The following is a 22,951-nucleotide window of genomic DNA, read 5'->3' as shown; positions in this document are numbered from 1 at the left end:
TCTGAAGGAAAAGAGCTTGGTAGTTACTGGGCTGTGCACAGGGAGAGCTTTCCCTGAGCTCTGGGGACTGCTGTAGAGACCTTTCCCTCTAGGTCAGTGCTTCACCCACCTGTGTGAGGCATTTGTCACCAGCATAGTGCTTTCATTTACAAAACCAGCCCCAGTGCATGGTGGTTTGTAGGTTCTGTGGAGGATTGGGAGGGGTCATGCTCCAGAGAGCACACTGAATCTAATCCTGCCTGCTGATACACTGAACTGGGGTCAGTGTATGTTTAGTATGCTAGACTTTCTTGAGAGTAGGGGCAAACATTAGTCTGGGTATTTAAAAGGTAAAATGCTGATGTTGAGTTGTTGTTACTTTATTTCTTTGGAATATAAGTAGATTACATAAAAATAAAAAAAAAATTCCCTTAAATTGGGTCCCTTACAAAGAAAAAGAAAGGTTATTTAGCTCATAAGCAGAAATTCCTAATAAAATATTTTTCCTTCTTTTTGATAATGTAGCATGAAGCAATTTTATCTGTTTTTTCTGGTGATTTTGGAGAAGTTGTGTTAGCATGTGGTGAGCCATACTTAACACAAATTAAAGAGAGATTTTGACTGCTTTGTTTGCTTACTTCTCTGATAATACGTTTTAAAATAGAGCCCAGCAGAAGTTTGCATGAGAGATTAAGATCAATCTAATAGGCCTATTTAGCCTTGGAAATGGAATTTATTAGAATCAGTAGGTATTTTTTAAGACCTTTAAAGGCAAAGGGTGATATAAGAAAGGAGTTTCCTCAGAATAAATTCACTATATTTCTAGCATCTACTGGAGAGGTTTTTTGGAAAAGAATCTTGAAAATTACTCACAGGTATAAAGAAGAAATGTCAAAGGGAAAATGCAAAAAAAAAAAATCTTTGAGTGGATGTTGAAACCTTTTCTACGCTGTTCATACTTCCACAGAACATTTAGTTGACCACATAATGATTCATTCGAGTAGTGTGGTGTTCAGGAGTTTAGTCTTCTGCGAGCTTTGATGTCAGGCGTCTGAGTAGGAAGAGCCATATTATAGTGAGATGAATGCTGGATCTGCACAGTGCCTTGAATTGTAATGTTGGCTTGTTTCAAAGAGCAAAATGCCATGATCTTAAATCAGTCCCTCGGATACTGGGGGAAACAAAGAACTCTCATGTTTAAGGCTGGTGTCAGAACTAACAGCTTCTTGTTGTTTGTTTTTCTCCTAACAGATTTATACGGATTGGGCTAATCACTATCTAGCAAAATCGGGTCACAAGAGATTGATAAAGGATCTACAGCAAGATGTGACTGATGGAGTCTTGTTAGCTGAAATAATCCAGGTTGTAGGTGAGTGACTCTCTGGTTTTGTACCAGGTATCCACCAACTCACTCAGAAATTCAGTCTTTATCTTCTGTGTAAACATGGGAGGATAATCCATCAAACTGCATGGATTGATGTAGATAATTTTCCTTCTGAGACTTGGCTAATTAATTTGACAAAGCCTTATCTTAAAGCATAGTGGAAAAATACTTTATATTGCTGATAAGATCTCCTGACACAGCAATATTGCCCCACACAGCTGAATGTTAAAAAAGCAACTGATGAGGAATTTTTTCCTCCTAGGATGCTGTTAGCCTTCACTATCTCAGTTCCTGATACCTTTAGATTGGTCTGAACATAATTGGCAGTGGGACTGTGTTGGACTGTCTTCAGCACAGTCCTGCTGTGTTGAACCTTCTGCCTCCAGTTGCATTTGGAAAATCCATATATGCAGGTAGGAAAGGAGAAATGGTATAATTTTTATGTGGCAGAAAAAAGAAAACTTTCATAATGAAGTTTCAGATCAGTACAGTTTGTCATTAATACAGATTTCAAGTACAGGCTCAGTTCTACAAAGCCATTAGCTCCCTCAGTTTGTGCTAATATGGTAGATAATGAAGGTTCTGAACAATTTTCTTCACTGGCCCCATGTAAAGCTGTATATTGTCCCTCTTCCCTTGGGCCTGGATCCTTCATTATTTCCTTCAGAGGCTCATCCATCTGGTACTTGGGATGCCACAAAACCCGTGCATGGGCCAATGGAGATGGATGGAATGGGAAAGCCTGCTAATGGGAATTAGGACAACTATTGTTGGAAGCAAACTGACAGATTTGAGATGCAAATTTAGAAGACAGCAGCGGAGTAACAAGACATCAGTGCATGCATATGTATATGTTTGAGATGCTGAAAATGAGCTAGTTTGTTGATTTAAGGTACAAATCTGCCAGCCCTGTTCTCAAATGAGTTTGGAAGCTGTAGGTCCAGTGACTCCACTAGAGCTGCACTAGAAAACGTCAAAAGAAGATTTTTGTCTCTGTGTTGTAGAGCAACTTTATAACTCGGTGGCATTCTGTGGACCTGCCACACAGCTACACGTGTATAAAAACAGGCCAGGAGTTGACTGTGTATTAACAGGTATTCACAGCTAACAACGCTTTATCCTCTGTTTCCTTAAACAGGGAAAATTAGGGGGGACCTAGGAACAGTTAGGTGTTGATTCCTTTCAGACATATCTAGTTGCCCATGTATTAATACTGGTGTAGAAAACTTCTGCCTGAGAACACAGGTGTAGGAATACAGCCATCAAAATGTGAAGCCAGTCGTACCAAACAGTTAAATGTAGCTGCTAAGTATTGACTTGTGAAAACTTTTACACAAAACAATATTTTCTACTGAATTTGGCTTTGATTTTCCTTTGCCATTTTTTTCAGCCTTTGGGCAAATATTTAAACTTAGGTCTGCAAGCTTTTAAAAGTTAAATGACAACATGAAGGATTTAATTTTTGGAGATGGTTTTCCCTGCGAAAGAAAGTTCGTATTTAAACATTCTCAGTTTAATCCTTCAGATTAACAGTGAAGAAGTCAGTTTTATCTGCTGTGCATGGCCCTAGGCACTCTGCATCTCCTTGTCACAGAGATGGTGATAACTTTCACGCCTAGCAGCAGCTTGAACTATAGCCTACAAAATACAAGTTTTGATTCTAACCAGACTGCATGCTAAGGAAGCTTCTATATGCAGTGCAGGAGAGGTTTTGGGGTTTTTTTTGTGTTATGGTGTGCTGTGTGTGAAAGCAGCCATAGAAAGGTCCTTCCTCCTTTGTGTTACATGCCTGGAGTATCTGGAGGTTATCCAAAGTCATCAAAATGGTTTCAGGTTTCATTATTAGTGATGGAGTTTTTCTTGTGTTCACCATCTGAGATTTACATCACAGATATTGAATTTTGAAATACTATTTAATATCCAAAGCTGGGAAATATTTTTTTTTTCTTTTTAAATGAAGACTCTGTAAGAGTTAACCATTGTATAGAGACAGTGATTGTGATCCTTTCTGCTCACCTCTAAGTGAAATAGCTGCATATTTAGGAAAACGAACAGCATAAGAGGAAATGATGAGTAATTTGGAACTGATAAGGAATCATCAACTGGTGGACAAAAAGCCCTGACCTTCACAAGTCAGAGGGAAAGTTGCCTTGGTTTAACACAGGTTGTGAGAGGAAGTAAAAGCAACTGTATAAAACCAAAACAACCAACCAAAAAAAAAAAGCACAAGAAAATTCAGAAAACTGATGGTAATGAAATAAGCTACAGATCAATTGATCAGAAGAGTACAAAGATGGCTGATGACATCTTGCAAAATGATGGTAAGGTATGAGGACATAAGAAATTATTTCTAGGTGAAAAGGGTAATACTCTTAAACACCATGTAAAAAAAGGAAGGGGAGAAAGAGATAACATCCCAAATAGTTGGTGTGTTGGATGTAAATGTCTCCCAAGAGAAAAATTAAAGGTGGCTTACATCTTGCTTTGCTAATAATTTTCTGATGTTACAGAAGAGTGTATTTGCTAGTGTATAGGGTTTATGGGGTTAACCTTTAGTGTGCAGCTCTAGAACAAGGTTAGTACTCCAGGCGTGTAGCAGTACTCAAGAAGTGTGGAAGTGTTGAGTAAATACTTTGGTTCTACACTTGCACACTCAAGAATACTTCAGAAAAAGCCAAATACTATGTTGCAGCAGAGTCCTGGAAACAAGTTGCCAACAGTCCAGGCAGTTTCAAGGGGTTAAGTCTGGGTAGTTTGCATCCAACAGCTTACAAAGAGACAGGTAATAAGCTTTGTGGTTTGCTAACATTGGTTTTAGATACATTGTGTGATATCTTAGAAGTTCTAGAGGACTAAGGGAAAAACTGTGGGACTGGCAGAAAAATATGGGACTGGTAGAAAATACAGCTTTTAGTATGAGAATGGGTGGCGGGCAGATCTGTTAGATTCATCAAATGGGGTGTGAACACCCACCTCTATTACAGTGAAAAAAAGTGGAAAAGTGAACTTAGATTATAACTGATTCTTGAGTCTAGCACAAAAAAGGGATTTTGGGGTTTGGTACTGAAATGTGAAACTGAGCAAACTAAGGCTTTCCAAGGCAAACATTTAACCACCTCAACAACTTAATTATTTCACTTGAGACATTAAAGATGGAAACTAATATCTTTTTCTGCAAGTAGAATTGCATGTAAGCCATGGACAAGAAATCTGAAAAGGAGTCTCCTGATCTGTGCTTTGAAAAGAAAAAAAAAAAAAAAAAAAAAAAATCAGAGCTATTGTTCATCAATTCCTATCTAGATTTAAAACCTGTATTCACTCTACAAGCAAACCAATTGACATGCAAACATCTAGACACATGTAGTACTCACTTTTCCACCAGGCGTGTTTCAACTTCCAGAGTCTAAATCTTGATTGTAGATGAAAGGAGTTCCCCCTTACTGCACAAGATTTTGTCAGACCAGTTGTTTTCTGCCCTCAGCTGTCTCTGGAGGCATGACCCACTAGAAAACTCCAGCTGCTTCTTTTTGATGGGTCTCAGTGTTTCACACATTCACTTGGACTGGACAACTACCATCTGAAAACCCTTTATTTAGCTAGCACTGATTGCTCTGGAATTAATTGAAATAAACATCCTTGGGATAGTTTTTTGCATTATTTACTTTTTTTTTTTTTTTTCTCAGCAAATGAAAAGATTGAAGACATCAATGGCTGCCCAAAAAACAAATCTCAAATGGTAAGTAGTAAAATGGTCTGTTGTTTGTGTGTACGTGGTTGAGTTTTGAGTGAGAGTGATTTCAATGTCTGAGACTCATAATAACAATTTTTAATTAGTTTTTCACAGTAGTGAGAGGAAAGGCATAATCTGAAGAATATTAATATGACAGTTCTTGTCCTGTTGTACTTCACAATAATTAGGCTTTATAATTTATCACATTATTCTTATATTGGTATTCTATAATATCAAATAGTTAAACAGGAATGTTAAAAATAAGATTTTGTTGCTTTATATAGACAGTAGTGTTGCAAAAGCAGAATTAGATATTTATTTTCAAGTTGGCTTAAGATTTCCTACATCCTTTGAAAGGAAACAAAGGAGCAAAATGCACTACATGAAAACATTTCAAATTGCAGACTTCAAGGGGGTTATGTATGCAATTTGGTTTTGACTGATAGGTTTTAATTTGTAAAAGGAGTTTGTTTGTATCTTGCTTATATATAATCATTAAAGTTGAAGAACCAAAAATCAGTGTGGTAAAATTAAAAGCAGGTAGTACCTTGAGAGCATGTCTGCTATGAGTGTTGGTGAGGCTGAAATTATAGGCAGAACTTTACTAAGAATGCAAATGCTAAGAAGCTGATTTCATAAATGCATCCTAGGAGAGGAGTGTTTAAAAAGTTATGAGAGTCTAAAGGTTATTTCCTTCTGTATCTTGAAAAAAAACCCCTCATTTTACAATGTAAATTCTAAAATCTCCCTTCTGCATTGCAAGTGCTTGCTTTAGGATATGTGGGTATTTGTTCTGTGTGAAGCTATTTTGACAAGTCTGTTTCCAACTGCTCCTACCTCCATGGCTGTCACTTGAGCACAGCCACTCAGGTAGTTAAACAGAAGATAACAGATTTGATGAGAGTTTGCCCTCTGAAGTCAGAAACCTGCACACTGCTTTCTGCTATTCTGTTTGGGCTTTTTGTTGTTTCTTGGAAGTTATCAATCTCGCTTAAACCCATGGAGCAAGTGCTGTGTAAAAAGCAAGCCATTTGAAAGATTTATCATTGCTGCTTTTTACTGCTTTGAAGAGGCTGGTTGCTATTCTTGCTGTAGCCACAGCAGCTGTCTAGAGTATAAATAATTGAGGAAACTTTGACAATTATTATAATTTAATGTTCCACAAGTGTATCAGAAGAGTTGGATTTCATTCAGGCTGGAGTCTGTAACAAATTCCTGGACGCTGGAGCTAGAAGTCACTGTAGGTTGTTATTCTCAGTGGAGGAACAGGGTTGTTCTGTGGGATAATCAGATGCCTGCTGTAGGTTGTTTGTAGAAGTCAGGTCTGGTTTTAAGCAGAGGCATGCAGGGGACACGTGCTGTGTCAGGAATTGTGAGGAGTGCTGGAAAGAAGTGTTTGCTCTGTGCTTTCTTCTCGGAAGCTCTGATTTGATTGCAGTTGCTCATTCAGGAGGGTGGAGTGAGGGGGACTGTTTCCCCTGCCTGTGAGACCTGGCACATAGGTCACAGCAAGGCATCCCCAGTGGTTCTTCTCACATGAGAAAAATGAGGATGGTGCTTGTGGCTTGCTTTTATTAAGTGCACGTGCTTACAGAGCCCTTTATCTTAAGGCAAGAACACAAGTATCTTCATAGATACTTCTTCAAGTGAATCTTTCGGTTACAGGTGCCGATGTCTATTTTGTGGTGTCTGTAAGGTGGGCACCACAGGTGAGTAGGTTTGGGGAAAAAAAAGACAAAAGCAGCATAAATTAAGATTTATTTTTTTTTTCTCATTAAACAGAACTACAATAGGAATGAGAGAGAAGCCTTCTACCATTGGGCAGTCATCTGGTTTGTAGAGTCAGGATGCCAGGAGCAGAGACACACACGAGCTGAGGTGTGAAGAGCCAGCTCATGTCCAGCCAGATATATCAGTCAGAAAGCTGGAGCAAATCTGTCTCATCCAAGCCCATTACAGAGATGTGAAAGCAAGTATATTTGCATCCATGTGGCACAGTCCTAAGCCAGTAAAGCCTGCCAGACCTTAGTGAGCTCAACACTGAGCCAGATCAGGTCTCTTTGCATTGTTCCCATTGCTGCAGTGCTGGAGAGCATCACACAAATTTGCCCAAATTGAGCCTTCGAGACAGCTTGGGCCTGTCAGGCTCAAAGCCAGTGCTAATAAGCCTTGGCAATTTAAGTTCAGTACTGCAGAACCATGTGGGACCATCAGTGCTTATCAACCCAGCCCTAGTGCCAGGAGTGACATGGCAAGGACCCCCACTGGCACCATGAAAAATCACTTAGGTGAGAACCTGTCCCCCCTCATCATCTTGTCTGGGTTTCTCTGCTGTGGGGGAGTATCCCAGTCTCTGCTCCAGATAAGACCTGGCCAGCTTTTCTATCATGTATTATAGGCTATTCTGTAGCTTTTCCTCTGCCTGAGACCTGTTTTGGTTTTGTTTTTTTTTTTTTTCAGACCTCTTTATTTTTGTACAGTAGAGATTCCCCTAAACAAAAGCCTATAATTAGGATGATCAGTTCCAACTGGCATGCAGAAAATCCTGTGGTTAGTAGAGTAGGTAGTTGTATGGAGCACAGCCTCTGGGACTGAGAAGATCTGGAGACTGTCACTACAGCTGCATCTGGGGTTTTAGAGTGAAGCCTCAGAAAATATTGGCATAGTTCTTGATAACTGGGCAAAGGAGAGTAAGGCAAAACCAGTTTCTTCTCTTTCATGCTTCTGAAGAGCAAAGACTGAGGTCAATAAACCCAAGCAGGACACTCTCTGCTAATACTGTTTGGTTACAGAAAAACAGAAATATTATTTTCTTTCTTCCTTTCAATTTGCCTTTTATTTTGGGCATGATGATAGCAGAGCTGAATGTTTGGCATCCTGCAGCATCTGGACTATATAGGAGGTGGTGGTTCATACTTGCCCTTCTAGGTAGTGTAGTTAATTCTTATTGATGTTGGGTACCTGTGCACATGCTGAATGTTACCTCTTGCAAAAGGGTTCATATCACTTGTATTTGTAAAATGATTAAGTAAAGAAAAAAAATATGTATAACACAGAGCATACAACACAATCTCAAGTCTGGCTGTAATGCCAGCCTGCAGAATTCATGTGCTGCAGGGGCTGCATTCTGTCTACGAGGAAATATGGTGTGTAAAATGCTCACAGGCTTTGAAGGAACATTCACAGCAACATTTTAGCACAGGGTGATGGCCAAGCATTTTATGATCTTGTATATTAATATACATCCTTATACATCCTTTTGGCATAGCACGGCAAGGAGGGAGAGAGAGGGGGGTTGTTGTGTGGCCTCTTAGATGCAAGCAATAAACCATGACATGAGATAATGACAAAAATTAGATCACAGAAGAAAAAGGCCAAGTACAAGACCTTTGAAAGATCAGAGTGGAGAAATGGAGAGCAAGGTGAAGGAAGAGAAGATCTGTATCAGACAGACTAGAAGTGACTGGGGAGAGAGGCAAGTAAAGAAGGTTAATTTTGAAAACATGGACTTGAAGGCAAAGGAGAGAGGAGATAATTGCTAGCAAAGGGATATGTTGGCTGATACAGGCAATGGTTGAAACACAGCTGAAGATGGGACTGGAAGAAGGGATAAAAGTAGCAGCCAGATGTCTTATGGGAGAGCTGGAGGGGTTTTGCCACCTTGAATGTAAAGCTAGGAAATACTGCATGTGGCATGTGAAAGAGCTAAGACATATCTCTATAGATACCTAAGAAAAAAAAGTATGAGTGAAGACTAATGAGGAAATGAATTTTTTTTCCAAGGTTCAAAATAAAATAGAAACATAATCACAGATTATGGTACTCTGGAAAGAAGGAGAGTGTTCAGTGTGACTGTTTGAGAGGTGATGGCATGTTGGCCTTGCTGCTGACGCCTGAAGGAGTGGAGCAGTAGCAAGGCTGTCAGTGCTGAAGGGAAGAGGATGGGGGAATCTGTGGGTGGAGACCCCAGGCTCTTTCATCTTTCCATGCTAAGCCTCAGGAAGTTGTGGGACACCCAAGACAAGAATTTGGAGCAACAGAAAGGCGTGTAGGCTGAACCAAGACCACAGTCCCTCCTATAAATAGAGGAGGAAATAACTGGTTCTCATGTGGGTTTGTGGTTGGTTTTTATTATTTTTAAGGATGATCACTTTGTGTATGTAAGTATCTGTGTTATCAAATAACAAAAAGGAGGTGGGTTTTTTTTTTGTGTTGACCAGAAGTTTTCCAGGAATCATCTATCTGATAGAGATATCAAGCTGTACTGGTAAAATAATGCTGCTCAATCTTTCTGCTAGAGTTTGTAGTGCAAACAAAGAACTTGGTACCACAGCATGGGTCAGAGGCTGCATTTCTTTTCAAGGACTTCATGAAGGTTGACATGAAGGATATGTTTTCAGTGATACTTAATTAGCAAGAGAACTTTTCTCCAGTGATGGCGATTTTACTATTTTTAAAATTTGACTGCTTTCAGGTGTTCTGAAAATGAGCTGTTCTGCAATGTACTTGACACCCAAAGTTAAAGTGCAGTTTGTGTGGAACTTCTCCAGCCTGGCAGAGATCCTGAATCTTCAAGGGAGCAGCTCTGGGAGGTCTAATTCAGTTGTTAGAGCTGGCTGTCTACTTCCCTCCTCAGAATGACACTTTCTAGCTCCACTCCCTGCTTTATGAATCTTTTTTTATTGGTGAAGAGAGGACATTAGTGAGTTGGCTGGCAGGAATAATCTGAGCTGAAGCCATCTGCATCATGCAGGCAGCAAACTGTGTGTATCTAATACCCACCAAGTGGATGAGCTGGTGTGTTTCATACAAAGAACTGAAAAGTGGCTGCTGCATTCAAAAGAAAAAAAAAAAAGACAACTAATTATTCTTAGTTGCTTGTATTTTTTCATGGAAAAGAATTCTGTCTTTGTTTTTCAAGAGTGTCTGCTCTAACCTCCTCCTCTAAATATCTTGAGCATTTTTATACACCCAGTGTTGTCTAAATGTTGCCATAGCTAGGTGCAAATAAATCTGCCAGGCTGTTGCTCCAAGCTGGTGGGGCTGAAGCTGGGTGATGGGCTGCTTGTTCCCCAAAGCTGAGGTGGACTCTGCTGCCTGGGCTTGTCCTGCTAATTCAGGGGAGCAGCTCTGCAGGAAAGATCAAAAGCATCACAAGGATGTTTTTCCTCTGCAAATTCCTAGCATAGGGGTTTTGGAAATGTATCCCAGTGGTTAAATATAGCCATATATTTTCAAGTAATCCTCCTCCGAGGTTGTTCTGAGCCAAGTAGTAAAGGGAACTTCTCCGTCTTCTGATCAGTCTTCTGCCTGTTTTGCTTGGGGAATTTGTATCTTGCTGTCAGTATGTTTAGGTATTTAATCTGTTTTAATGTTACTGTAGTAACAAATGGGTCTCTTTTGTCCCTAAGCTACAGCTGAAGGTTGGCTGAAGGGGAGGATGTTACCCAGAGCTGTGCCAGACTGGCCAGTGGCAGACACCAGCTTAGCTCCTTCAACTGCCTGTGGAGGCACTTGGCCAGATCCTGAGTTTCAGAAGGTTTAAACCATTTTCTCCAAGCTTCCTGGGTTTCTGTTGATCATGTGTGAACCTGTGTTGTCATGTAGAGAAGACTGATGTACCACAGAGGTGATCTGCCAGGCAATGTGTACTTAGATGTCCTTTTTTCCACACTTCATGATGACTGTTGCTCCTAGATGAGATTCATTTTACTGTCTGTGGCTTCTTCCAGAGATCCAGACTGTTGTTAGACTATTGTGCTTACCATTTCATAACTGTTGTTATCAGTGAGACAGGCAGGGTCAGATCATAGATTTGTGTTGCAGAGCTTGCAGTCTAGAAACAACCACAAGCCATCTTCTCACCCTCCTTCTCATCCTGCATATAGAATAACATGATGTATCTAGACTGGTTTGGACAAGGCTAATACATACATCTCCCTGCCATAAGGCATGATAAGTGTCACTAAATTAGGGAAAGGTTTCCAAAACTCTTCTGCATGCAGGAATGGGAGATGAGACAAGGTGTTTGTACTGCTCTGTCCATGGGGTGGATGTATGTGGTACCTTTGGGGAGACATTGCTGATGACAGTGTGTCATTCCTTTGATTTGTCATTTTGTCATTCCATGATTCCAGGGGTTATCTTTGTGGTCCCTGATGGTGTGCTCCAGTTCTTTGCACTATACACTGATTGAGAGAGAGATGATGCTCAAGTCTAACACTGTGAGGCTCGATGAAGAGCAGCAGTAAAGTGACATAGAAAGTAATTTTTATAGAAAAACTGAAAGAAGTGAGCTTAACTATAAAGCCAGACTTAGATTCTGTTTTCCCATTTACTTCCCTGTTCAACTGAATTATCACATTTTGAATACCTATGGTTCTGTCTCCTGTGTGGACTGAAGAGATGACCCAGCAGATGGTCAGGGCCAGGGTCCTTCCCCGTGCCTGTTTGGGCATCTCTGGATCTTTTACTTATGAATTTACACCTGCATCAAATTCTGGAAGAATATTTCTTTCTTGCTATGCCTACTACTTTTGTAAAATTCTTACATAAATATACCTTTTATACAATACTCTGTGAACACAGAGCTTCTTGCTACGTTCTACATGAACAGGGAAAAATGAACAATCATGGGTGATAGATAGTCTTTAACTTTCCATGCCTGTGTGTTGGGGTGTATGCAGTGTCTGAAACTGCCATCTTCATGAGGCCATAGTGGGTGCAGGGGATTGTACTGACTTCACTGAGATTCTGTTTGTGTTGAATTTGGTACCAGGAGCAAAATATTGTGCTTGGACTGAATTTTCTTTGGAGTCTGTCAGGGATAAATTATGGGGTTTATCTGAGCCTTTTCCAACAAAGGAAAACATAAAAGGTTACATTGATGTGAAGACAGGTGGAAGTAAAAATTCAATTTATTCTCTGTTCTGGGAAATATATTTTTTTTTTCTGAACCCTGGCAATGAAGGAAACTTCGTAGTCTTCCAAAACAGCAGCAAAACCACGGTAACCCGTGTTTAAAGCTCTAGGTTGATAAGAAAAGCTATTTGCTCATGTTTACACAGTTTAATTCTGGTTTCTGAGTTGTGTATTGTTGCTTTGCTTTCTCAACAGAAACCCCTCTGTCTGCTGTGCTGCTTAAGAACAGTAGACTGAAACTATATATTAAACACAAATATGAGAAAGTTCCGTTGGGTTTGTGATGTAAGAATTCAAGCTGTTTGTATGGCAATTTCTTTTGGCACCTAGGTCTTTGTTTTTCTAGGAAACACAGTACTAAGCTCCTCACTTTCAATTATCTGAAACAGCTCATAGCTTGTACAAAGCATCATGCAGCCCAGAGAAATAAACTTTGTCTGTGTCTTGTCATAAATCTTTGATTTCCAGCCATTGCGTATACACTAGAGTGGTGTGGTAATGGCTGTTGTAGTTCATTACTCTATGAAGGTAATATATATCAAGAAAATTTTATTCCTTTGGTTTTTATATAGGATTATTTTCATGTATTTAAACAGTACTATTGTGCTTGTCCTAGGCAGTTATGCAGAATTTCAGTAGGAGCCATGATTCAGGTGCAAGGAAGGAGGGGGACACTTGTGCGTTGGTGCTTTCTTCAGCCCCTAGAATAAATCTGTTGGGAACAGGTGAAGCTGTGACCCTCAGGCCCCGAGACAGAAGCATGCAGGTCAGCCAGGAGGAGGGGTACACCATGCCTGGGAACAGGCTGTGGCCGTAGCTCCCTTCCCATGGGTCTTTTTTAGAAACAACTGCTGGCAACTGTACTGCAAGAGGTTAAGTTCATGACACACAGACCCTTCAGCACTTGAGCTTATATTTGAGGAAATAAAACAGTGTACAAGAGCCAGCACTTAGTGCATTGAGTGGTTCTAGTGTTAGTCCTTTTTCTTAAGCATTTATGGTCTTCTAAAACTAATGTTTTATGTAGAATTCAGGGATGTTTTGGGAAGAGGTCCATCTTCACTAGATATTGATAATATCACAGTGCAATATGTGCTAAAATCTAGTCAAGTGTCTATTGACACCAGCAAAGAGTTCCATCTATACACTAAATGAATGATTCTCCATAGGCAGGATGCTCTGTTAATATTTATTTTGCAAAGTTGAACTTGTTGTTGCTTAACAAATTGTAGTTTAGGGCATTTAAAGAATTCAAGTAACACACAAATTATCCACTTCAACTTTTAAAATATACTTAGGGCCTTCTCCTGAGAAGGTGATCCAGAAATAGTATTTCCAGGGGTATTTTTAGGAGAAATTACCCTACATTTTTTTTCTTCTTCATGGGAAACTTTCAGTTTGAATAAATAAACCTGAAAAAAACCCTGAAAAGCTGAATTTCAAAATAAACTACAAAGCTTCTACAACCTTCTATGTGGCTCTTGCAGACCAGATTAACTTTGGCAAGCCTTGCGAGTCACACAGGATTGCCCAAAACCATTCACAATACAAAGAATGCCTTTTGCATGCTCTTTGTGATTAGAAGTCTTGCCCATCATGAATCAGAGCTTTTTCTGTGATGCCTACTGCCCCCATTTCTATTTATATCAGGCATGTCATAAGTGAATATTAATTATTGGCTGGCAGCATATTGTAGTGAGGAGCTTGCTACCCAGAAGGAAATTTTAATTCCATTGGTCATTCTGTCCTAAAGGAAAATTTGAGGTAAGATGACGGACTTGGGAAGAGAAGCAAAGCAGGACTGAAGGAGCTACTTTGAGTTGTCACAACTGCAGATCTGGAGTAGAGATGAGGTATTGCTCATCTTCACTCACTAAGCTAAGGAATTCTCCTTATTAAGGTGAGGAGACATGTAGCTACAGCTGTGGAAGACTGGAGGTATTCTTGGAAAGATGCAGCTTGCTAAGTGCAGGTAGTAGGAACTGATTGATGCTTTTATGTGGTGTTTATTGTTGAAAAGGTGAACTTTGGCTTTCTGACAATGTCCCAAATCACCTCAATAAAGGAGCCGTGTTGAAAACTTGAAAGGGTTTTTGAGCATGGGAGGAGGAAATGGGTAGAGACTGATTGTCGTATCGTATTGAACTGTGAATAAATGAACCTTTGAACTGCACCGTGCTATAAGCTTTAAGGTCTGAATGTCACAGGAAATGTATTTTTTGGTTTCTATCTGGGTTTGGAAGCATGGACTATACTTAAAGTAGTATAAACTAGACGTGAAGCTACTGCAAGTTCTCTCTTGTGATGCTGAGGTATGGAGGAAGCAATGAATAACCTGTGTGACCTTTCTGAAGTTGACTTTTTTAGGTAGAATTTGAGTCCTGTCTGTGTATAGCAGCTGTATTCGGGAACAATCAGACCTGATCTATGGAAGACCCTACCTGATGTTAATTCATTTTATTTTGCTGTTTTGGTATAATCCCAGACAGCAATTAGGCACCAGACAGCTGCTCGCTCATCCCAGTGGGTTGGGGGGGAAAAAAAAAGGTAAAACGTGTGGGTTGAGGTAAAGACAGTTCAACACTGCTCAGCAGCGACTCAACCATCAGTGTGTTACCAACAGTATTCTCACCCAAAATCCCCCACGCTGCACTGGTCCAGCCACTAGAAGAAAAACTTGATTCCAGCGGGGCGTGTGGTGCGGTGGCCGCAGGGCGGGAGGCCGGCCGCCTTCCCTCTCATTCCTGACACGCGAGGGTTGTCCTGAGTGACCAGTTTTGGGATTCCAGCTGGCATTTCCTCTTACAGGTTTTAGATTTGACGGCTTTTGTGGCTGGAAACTTTTGCCAGCTGTCAACTGAAGAGCAAGTGGCAATCTGCTTCCTCAGGCAAATGCGGCCTCCGCGTTTATTTTCGGTTTCGTGTTTGTTAGACGTCCTGTGGGCTGAAAATCCTGGCATAACATCTGTGACCCTTCAGGAAGATACGTGGTGGTCCTTTTTTGTGGTTAGAGTATTAAATAACTTGCCTCATGTAAGTATGAATAACAGAAAGTCCTGCCCCATGTAACACTTGACCAATTTAGGACCTTAGCAACTGAGGAGGTTTCATACTCTGGTTTCCGCATAATGAGCAAAGGAACTTTTTCTGTGATACAAAGACTGAGTGCAATAAAGGGCGGCAGGAGTTGAAAGTAAACAATTATTCCAATGCTTTTCTTTTCACCTCTCTTATTTTTTGCTTGTTCTTCAACAGATTGAAAACATAGATGCATGCCTGAGTTTCCTGGCTGCTAAGGGGATTAACATACAGGGGCTGTCAGCAGAAGGTGAGTTGATCAGTTGTTTGAAATTTCATTTTCAATGAGAAACCTGAATTATTGCTTACTGTTGTAACCAGCACGTGGAGTGTAATGGAAGAATGATAGGGATAATTCAAAATTTACTACTTCTTTCCCCATCTCTGTATGAAAGGCAGGTGAAATACGTATCTCATCTCCACACAGCTGACTTGTGAAAACAATCAATGAGACCAAATTAGAATTCAATCACTTTGTTTCTTTCTGTTAAAAATAAGACATTTCTATAATGGTCATATTGACTAGAGTGGAGATTATACAGATATTTAAAGTGATTTTTTTGTTAAAGTTGTTTACCTTCTGAGAGAGAAATGTATTTCCTCATTCTTCAGTTATTCTCTAACCTGAAGAAGTATCCTGCTTTTTCTTTTTAAAGAATTTTTGTTTTGTTTCCAAATACAAGAAACAATAAATTCCAAGTGTTTTGAACCCTAACAAAAAAGTCAATGACATTATGACCTCTAATTAATCACTCTGCTTTTGAAAAGCAACAATTTTTTCTCAAACCTGCACGTGACTCAGCATAGTATATTCCTTTATGCAAGTGCAGGATGTATGCCAGGATGCGTGGTACCTTTTGGCTCAGAAGCTGTTTAACTGCTGGCTTGTTAAGAAATCAAAGAGATTTCTGAAATCTTTGGCATTGGCTTTCATTTATACTTTCAATAAAATACACTGGAAAAGTAATAGGCTTCAGTAGCTGCTAAGGCAAACAATATATTACGTGACACGTGCTTCAGTGCTTTGCAGAGCAAATAATTGGATGTGTGGCATCAGGTGAGACTTCAAGTTAGATCTAGTGACTTAAGTCTCTTTACAAACTTAGTCTTGAGGAGGAGATTATATCAGCAAATCATACACATACGTTTACTTGTGTGTGAATAACTTCATTACCTGTATATTTAAAGCAGTGCTTTCTTCCTCTGAAGGAATCCTATAGCTTAAACACAGGAGGCAAGAGGGGAGTGGAGGGCTGATCCTGGCCAGCAGCTAAGCGTCAGAGAGGATAGGAAGAGCAAAAGTGAGACCATAGATGGGTCAGGATAAAGAGAGTTTAGTGAATGAAGGGGAGAGGAAGAGAAAACCAAAACAAGTGATGCAAGGCAGCCACTCACCACCTCCCACAAGCAGGCAGATGCCCAGCCAGTCTCTGAGCAATGGCTATTTCTCCCAACACCCTCCCACCACCCCCATCAGGTTTTTTTAAGGATGTCACATGGCATGGGATGTCCCTTTGGTCAGCTGGGATCAGCTGGCTGGGTTGTGTCTGTCCCCTCCCAGCTTCTGCACACAGGGGTAAGGAAGTGTAGGAAAAAGAGAGCCTTGACACTAGTCAGGTACTGTTCAGAACAGCCCAGACACTGGTGCCGTATCAGCACTCTTTCAGTCACATATCCAAACCCAGCACCATGTACTTAGGATCATGACCTGAAGTCTTAGGTGAAGCACACCGTCCCTTATGGTAGATGTAAATGGTGTTGATGAAAATGTGCTCCAGATAACCACTGTCCATGAACTTTAAGGTGAAACCATTGTCTACACAGGGTATATATATGTACAATACATTTAAAAAATCTTATTTAGAAAATTAAAACTTGTATAAAACCACTATAAAATCTATTATTTAGAAAACCTTATTTAAAAATTACTGCTTAAAATTACATTTTGACAATTAAGAAAATAGCTTAAAGAATTCCTTTCTGTCCTCCTTCACCCTAGACTATGAGATCTTAGAATCTACTTCAAAATGTGTATGTGAAATGTAATTTCTCTTGTTTTGATGTGGTTTGTAAGCATGGAAAGCAAAGAAGCAGATACTGAGTACAGATTGTGGTACATATTGAATGTACCACAACTAACAGCAGATGAACATTAGCTATCTTTTTGTGATGTATCCTTAACCTGGCTTAGAACACAAATAACAAGTATTCTTCTCCACAGAGAAGCTTTAATATGGTCATTGTAAGTACTGCCTGCATTGTATGCCTTGATAGCTCAGTTATAATTGGAAAGATTCACATGTAGAAAAGAAAAAGGATGAGCTAAAATGCAGCAAGTTTGTTTACCAGGAAAAGTTTAAAAAGAAAATGCAGCTGAGTTGGTTGTGAAAGCCGGTTTTGACTTTGACATATGTAAATATTGTGATAGTATAATGCATTTCACATAATTTACCTGTCTTGGTAAAATGCAAAATCTAAGGAAAAGAGCAGATGAGTTGATGAGAAGATTTTTCTGGGTGTGCAGGGTTGGCAGTGCAGTGCTGTCGCCCGTGGGGAAGGGACGGCATGATTTATGGCCCTTGCTCTCCTGCCCAATCACAAGTCACACTCAGCAGGATATAGGTTATCCCATGGCTTCCCTGATTGTCTACTTCCTTCTTTTACATTGTGTAGGAATTAACATATAAAATCATACAGAAGCTAAGAAAAGACCAGTAATGTTTGCTGCCAACATATGAATGAGAACGTTTACTGGCTCCACCACTAACAGTGAAAGAAAAGTGACAGCTAGAGAAGGGGAGGGAAGGATTTTTTTTGTTTATAATATGAAGTTAAAGGCCTTGAATTCAACAATAAATTCCATTTCTGTCCTTAGTCATTCCTTAAATGTGTTGAGAGGGAAGCTAAACAAGAGAGAACGTGGAATCACTTGAAACTAGGAGTGCTGTAACCAACGACGCCAGTGTTTCTGCACAAGTTGCCAAGACCTGCTAGGTCAGCTGCAAATAACTTTGTTTACTTCACTGGCAGATCCTCCTCTAGGAGGAAGGAGAAGATTGTGATTGCTTCCAAATGGGAATAAACGTTGATGTGTCTCCTGGGTTGCCTCAGAAGATGTATTTTCCACTAGTGTGGTTTTAGTGTGGAGGGAAGCTAATGATTCAAAACTGGAATTTGGATGACTCCTAAATGTTGAAATAATTTGGGACTCCATGTGGCATATCCTTCCAGTATTAAAAAAATCCTGCAATGTGGAGCCAAAAGGCATTCCCTTCTCAAAGATTTTAAACTCCTAAGATCTCCATTTGTCATTACTTAGGAAAACTATTGGATGCTGGAAGATTCTTTTCTCTTCTTGCTGCAGTTGTTTATTGTCCATGACTTTGAGCTGTCTCTCTATACCCACACTCCTAAGCTAGTTTTGACACCAAAGCTGGGTTTTAGACTCCCCTAATTGCAGCTGCCCAGCAAAGCTTGCCCTCCTTCACACAGGATCTCCTCCTTGTCAAGATTTAGGAGATTGTGGAGAACATAAATGTGCAGTAGAAACTCAAACTGATGTCACAGATAGGAGCTGCACCTGTCCCATGTCACAGATAAGCTGGGTAAACATCAGCTGAACAAATCATGACACCATAAAGTGATGAAAGAGAACGTTTTACTAAACTTTGAAACAACCACAATTCAGCTTAGACTTTTGGCTCTGAAATGACATTCACAGTTCTGCAGGTAGGTGGATTTCAGTGACTATAGTCTGCTGTGCTGCACCTCCTCCATGCTACATCCTTTAGGTCCTTTCCACTGTCAGGGTGGAATTTTTGTTTCCACAGCACATCTATCTCTCACAGCTATTTTAAGCATACCCAAGTAGGGCACTTAACATGTTACCAGGTTTTTGATGATGTCAAGCTGGGTACATTTATGTGCAGTCTTCAAAAAATTGCTCTTTAATAATCAAAAAATGCCTGTAGATCTAGCATGTGTGGTGGGAATTCATTCCTTCTTGCATTTTCCTTCCTTGTTTCTGTATGAAGTTCCCAGTAGTGTTCCTATTCAGATCACATTACTCAGAGTCTACAAAGTCCATCCCAGAGCTGTTTTGGAAGCATGTGCTGACTGAAGCTGAATCTGTGTTTTGTGATGTGGCCTGGATCAGCTGAAGAGTATCTACTGCTCAACATTTTGTCTTAAATTCAGACCAGCTTATAGTTATTTTGGCCCTTTCTCTCCTCTCTCATCACACATTATGGATGGAATTTCATGCTTTATTTTATTTTGTTCTGTTCAGCAGACCATCTTGCCTCTTCTCTTAGATGAGCTAGGAAGGGTTGATGAGGACTGCATGCAGAATCCCTCCATGGTCAGCCATAAGAGGCTGGTGCAAAGCAGCAAAAGCAGACCCTCACTGTCTTTAGGGTTGAATAGTATGTATATATGACAGCCCTGTTTTGTGGCAGGATAGATACGAGCTAAGCCATGTGCAGTCATTCTTAATTTGTACTCTGCTAGCCAGTTTGGCTAACAAGCCTGGGCCATGTAAACTAGTTTTGGTTTTTCTATCCCATGTGCTTTTTACAGAGTCAGATACAAAATCTTCAGAAGCAGATGCAAACAAGCTTTACTAAGTAACAGTGACAGGCCATCTTTCTTCTTTTTCATTTGCTTTGATCTATGTTCTGTGCACAATAAGTAGTTTATGATTTGCAGAAATTTAATTCAAAAATGTTAGAGGAGTCAGATGACGTTTCTCTAGTAATCTATCCAGCAAACCTCCTCTTTCTTTACCTTTTCTCTGTCCTGAACTGATCTTTTTTATTACTTTTTCAATTTCCACAGAGTCGAGTGTATATTTGTGAATATGGAAAAGGATGATTGGTAGATAGCATGCTGGGAGTTGCAGCTGTAGGGGAAACAAGCAGAAACGAAGATATTCCAGGATGGAAATTTCCAGAGGGCAGATTTGTGGGGATTCTTTGGAAACCAGATTCCAGTTACCTCTCACATGCCTAGAGTGTTTCAAATATACAAGATGAGTCATTTTTGGCTCCAAATTTAAAATGAATGGGTGACATGCTTGTCCTTATCTCGGTTAATGTGGATATTTAAGCTGACGGAGGGGCTGGAGGGGACTTCCAGCAGGAAGCAGTTGAGACTGTACTGATGGGCAGTGAGGCTGAAGTACTCTTTGAAATACTCTTTTCTGTACAAAGTGCAAGGGCAAACTGCCAGGCAAATTACCTCAGTCTATCTTGAAGATAAGAGAAACACAAGTACCTCTGAAATCCCTGTTTGAACTATTTTGCTTAAAATCCAGAGGGAATGAGACTGTTTCTTCTGAAACTCTTCAAAGGTGCTTTTCTTTAGATTAGTTTTTTTTTTGGTCACCTTTAGGAAGAAAGTCAACAGCAGGTTGCTCTTCTGATAAATAAAGCAGAAGACAGGCAGCCACAGAAAGCAACAGGTTTTAGGTGGGTTATTGTTCTAATCACCTCTCAGGGAAATCAAATCCTCCTTTCCAAGTGTATGTTTCTTCGCTGAGTTTAAACATGCAAACCCTCAGTAATTTCTTTTATCTTCTGGCCCATATTTGTGCAGTGAAGCTTCCCAGTGCCTCTGGGTCTGTTAGTTATGCTTCAGCCTGTGATGAAGTGCTACTTTCTGTACAGTTCCCATGAGCAATTTGAGTTCTTTACTGAAGATAAGGAGATCCTTTTTACTGTGCTTTGCTTTCTTTGGTGTCTAAACAGGGGCAGGTTAGAGAAGGAACCTGCCTGATGGAGAGGTTGGGTTTGTGGCATGGCACTGCATGGGAGCTGGACTGGACTGGGAAAAGGGGAAACAGGCAGGATTCATTGGGACCTCGCTGTCTGGGAAGAGACTAAAGTTGGCTAAGAAAACAAAGGAAGACACAAAATGGCTTCTCAGGGCCCCTGGGATTGATAGTCGTTTAAACAAGGGAGTGGAAGCAGTGAGTACTGGTGGAAGGGCCAGGCTGTAGGGAGGAAAAAATGGGTAAGGAAATGCAATCAAGAAAGTAGGAGATGAAAGGAAAGAAAAATCCTGAGTGTGGATGATGACCAGGACCACTTTGATAGGATTTACAAGTTGGTGAGGAGGTGGGTATGGGCCAAAAAACAATATTAAGGAAGTAAACTAGATTTGTGGGAGGAAGGGAAGAAAGGAAAAAAGATTGAGGAGCAGGTAGACAAGGAGACCCAAACTGGAAGCTGGTATATAAAGGGGAGCAGTATTTTTAACTCATGAGCCTGGAATTTGCTGGATAAAGGGCTTGGTGTTAAGAACAGAAACTTGTCACAAAGATGAGCAAGATGAGTAGAAATGTGTCTGGAAGAGGGAACTGAGGATAGAGCAGGGCCCATTATAAAGTCAGAGCAACCTTTCAGCCTGAACTGGCAACAGAAATTGCAATTCTGGTTCTTACCTTTGTGCTTGGCCCCTGGCTTGCCACATGTCCTTTTCTTCCCCTCTTGCTCTAATCCATGTAGAGGGATTTGAAAGCACAGGGCAAGAGAAAATTCTATTAGTTCAAGTGGTCTATATAGTGCATGCAAAAGTTCAGCTGTTTGATGTAGCTTTTGTAATTCACTTTTTTAATTTAGGAAATTAAACATGCTAAATAATTAAGTCATGGTATATTGTTAAGGTTAATTACAAGACTGAATGGGTCCTATTGCATTTTAATTATGATACAGCAGTTAACTGCATGTTCTCATTACATGTCTTTATCTTTGTATTTCTGTTTTTTTTTACATTTTCACTTCTGATATTGCATAGAAGAATGGGATGGCTTCTAGAAATTGCAATGTTTATACATTCACTGTTGAGCTCTCTTTAGGTACCTTGAGCATCCATTCCTTATCAACTTGTGACAGTGTCAAACTGGTAATTATCTGTTTTAATGCAGCTATTTCACCCAGTAATGATATTTTTCTAGTGCAAAACTTGCATCATATTCTTAGCAGAAACAATTAGTCTGGTAGTCCAGAAATGATATAATACTGTGTGATAACTGAGTATTTTCTCCTCCTCATGCAAATTTAGGGCTGAGAAATCATTGCCAGTGTGCTGTTGTTGATACACTTGTTGTTGGGGGGTTGTTTTGGGTTTCCAGTTAATTTCATTTAAAGGATCTATTTGAAGGAACTCTCATTTTAAGCACTCTGGCGTTAACACAGACTGTAGCAGCAATGGGAGACATGATGCAGTCACTGCAGGGGAGAAATGAGTTCTCTATCTGTAGCTGATGCTCACTGCTAGTCAGCTGTACGTGGATGAGATGTGCAGGAAGCCTGTCACATCCTTAAGGAACAGAACATGCCGAGTGCAGCGGCTGACAAGTGACTTCTGAACATTGCCTTGCAGAAATCAGGAATGGGAATCTAAAGGCAATCTTGGGCCTTTTCTTCAGTTTATCTCGATACAAGCAACAGCAACAGCAGCCACAGAAACAGCAAGCACAGCACCATCCGTGCCAGCAGCCTCCCCCCGTGTCTCAGCAAGCGGGGCCCCCATCCCAGTGCCAGGTCGGGGTGCCCCAGCAGCAGGTACCGGCTCCACTCCAGACTCCGTGCCAACAGCCCCTGCAGCACCAGTTTAAAGCACAACCAGAAATGCAGTCCAGGTGGGGAAATCTCCTTCAAGTTGTGGTTTTGGTTTTTTTTTTTTCCCCATTGTTTGTTTCTTTTTTTCTTCTTGTCAAAGGTCTTCAAATGCCAAAGGAACGTCTTTCTTTAGTTCTACTCTGAAATAAAGAGCATGTTGGAAATGGAACTCTGGGTGGCAATTGGCTTCACACCTTTGGAAACGAAAACAGATGTACTTAAACATGTTCTTGGTGC

At 40.3% G+C, this 22,951-nt stretch overlaps 1 protein-coding gene across 1 annotated transcript in view; it reads left to right on the top strand.

Moving 5' to 3' along the window:
- Positions 1–1,230: 1,230 nt before the first annotated feature.
- Positions 1,231–22,951, top strand: part of LOC103768396 (neuron navigator 2-like) — a gene marked incomplete at both ends in the record, with an annotated part of 48,670 nt that continues 26,949 nt past the window's right edge. Inside the window, 5 exons of the mRNA XM_008935538.1 lie at positions 1,231–1,348; positions 5,047–5,099; positions 15,270–15,342; positions 22,476–22,636; positions 22,676–22,734. Of these exons, the coding sequence (XP_008933786.1) occupies positions 1,231–1,348; positions 5,047–5,099; positions 15,270–15,342; positions 22,476–22,636; positions 22,676–22,734 (464 nt within the window). The remainder of the gene's footprint in view (positions 1,349–5,046; positions 5,100–15,269; positions 15,343–22,475; positions 22,637–22,675; positions 22,735–22,951) is intronic.

Source organism: Merops nubicus, unplaced genomic scaffold, assembly GCF_000691845.1.
Source record: "Merops nubicus isolate BGI_N331 unplaced genomic scaffold, ASM69184v1 scaffold47342, whole genome shotgun sequence".
Taxonomy (NCBI): domain Eukaryota; kingdom Metazoa; phylum Chordata; class Aves; order Coraciiformes; family Meropidae; genus Merops; species Merops nubicus.
Note: the sequence above shows the minus strand (reverse complement) of the source record. Positions and strands in the feature narration are given on the sequence as shown.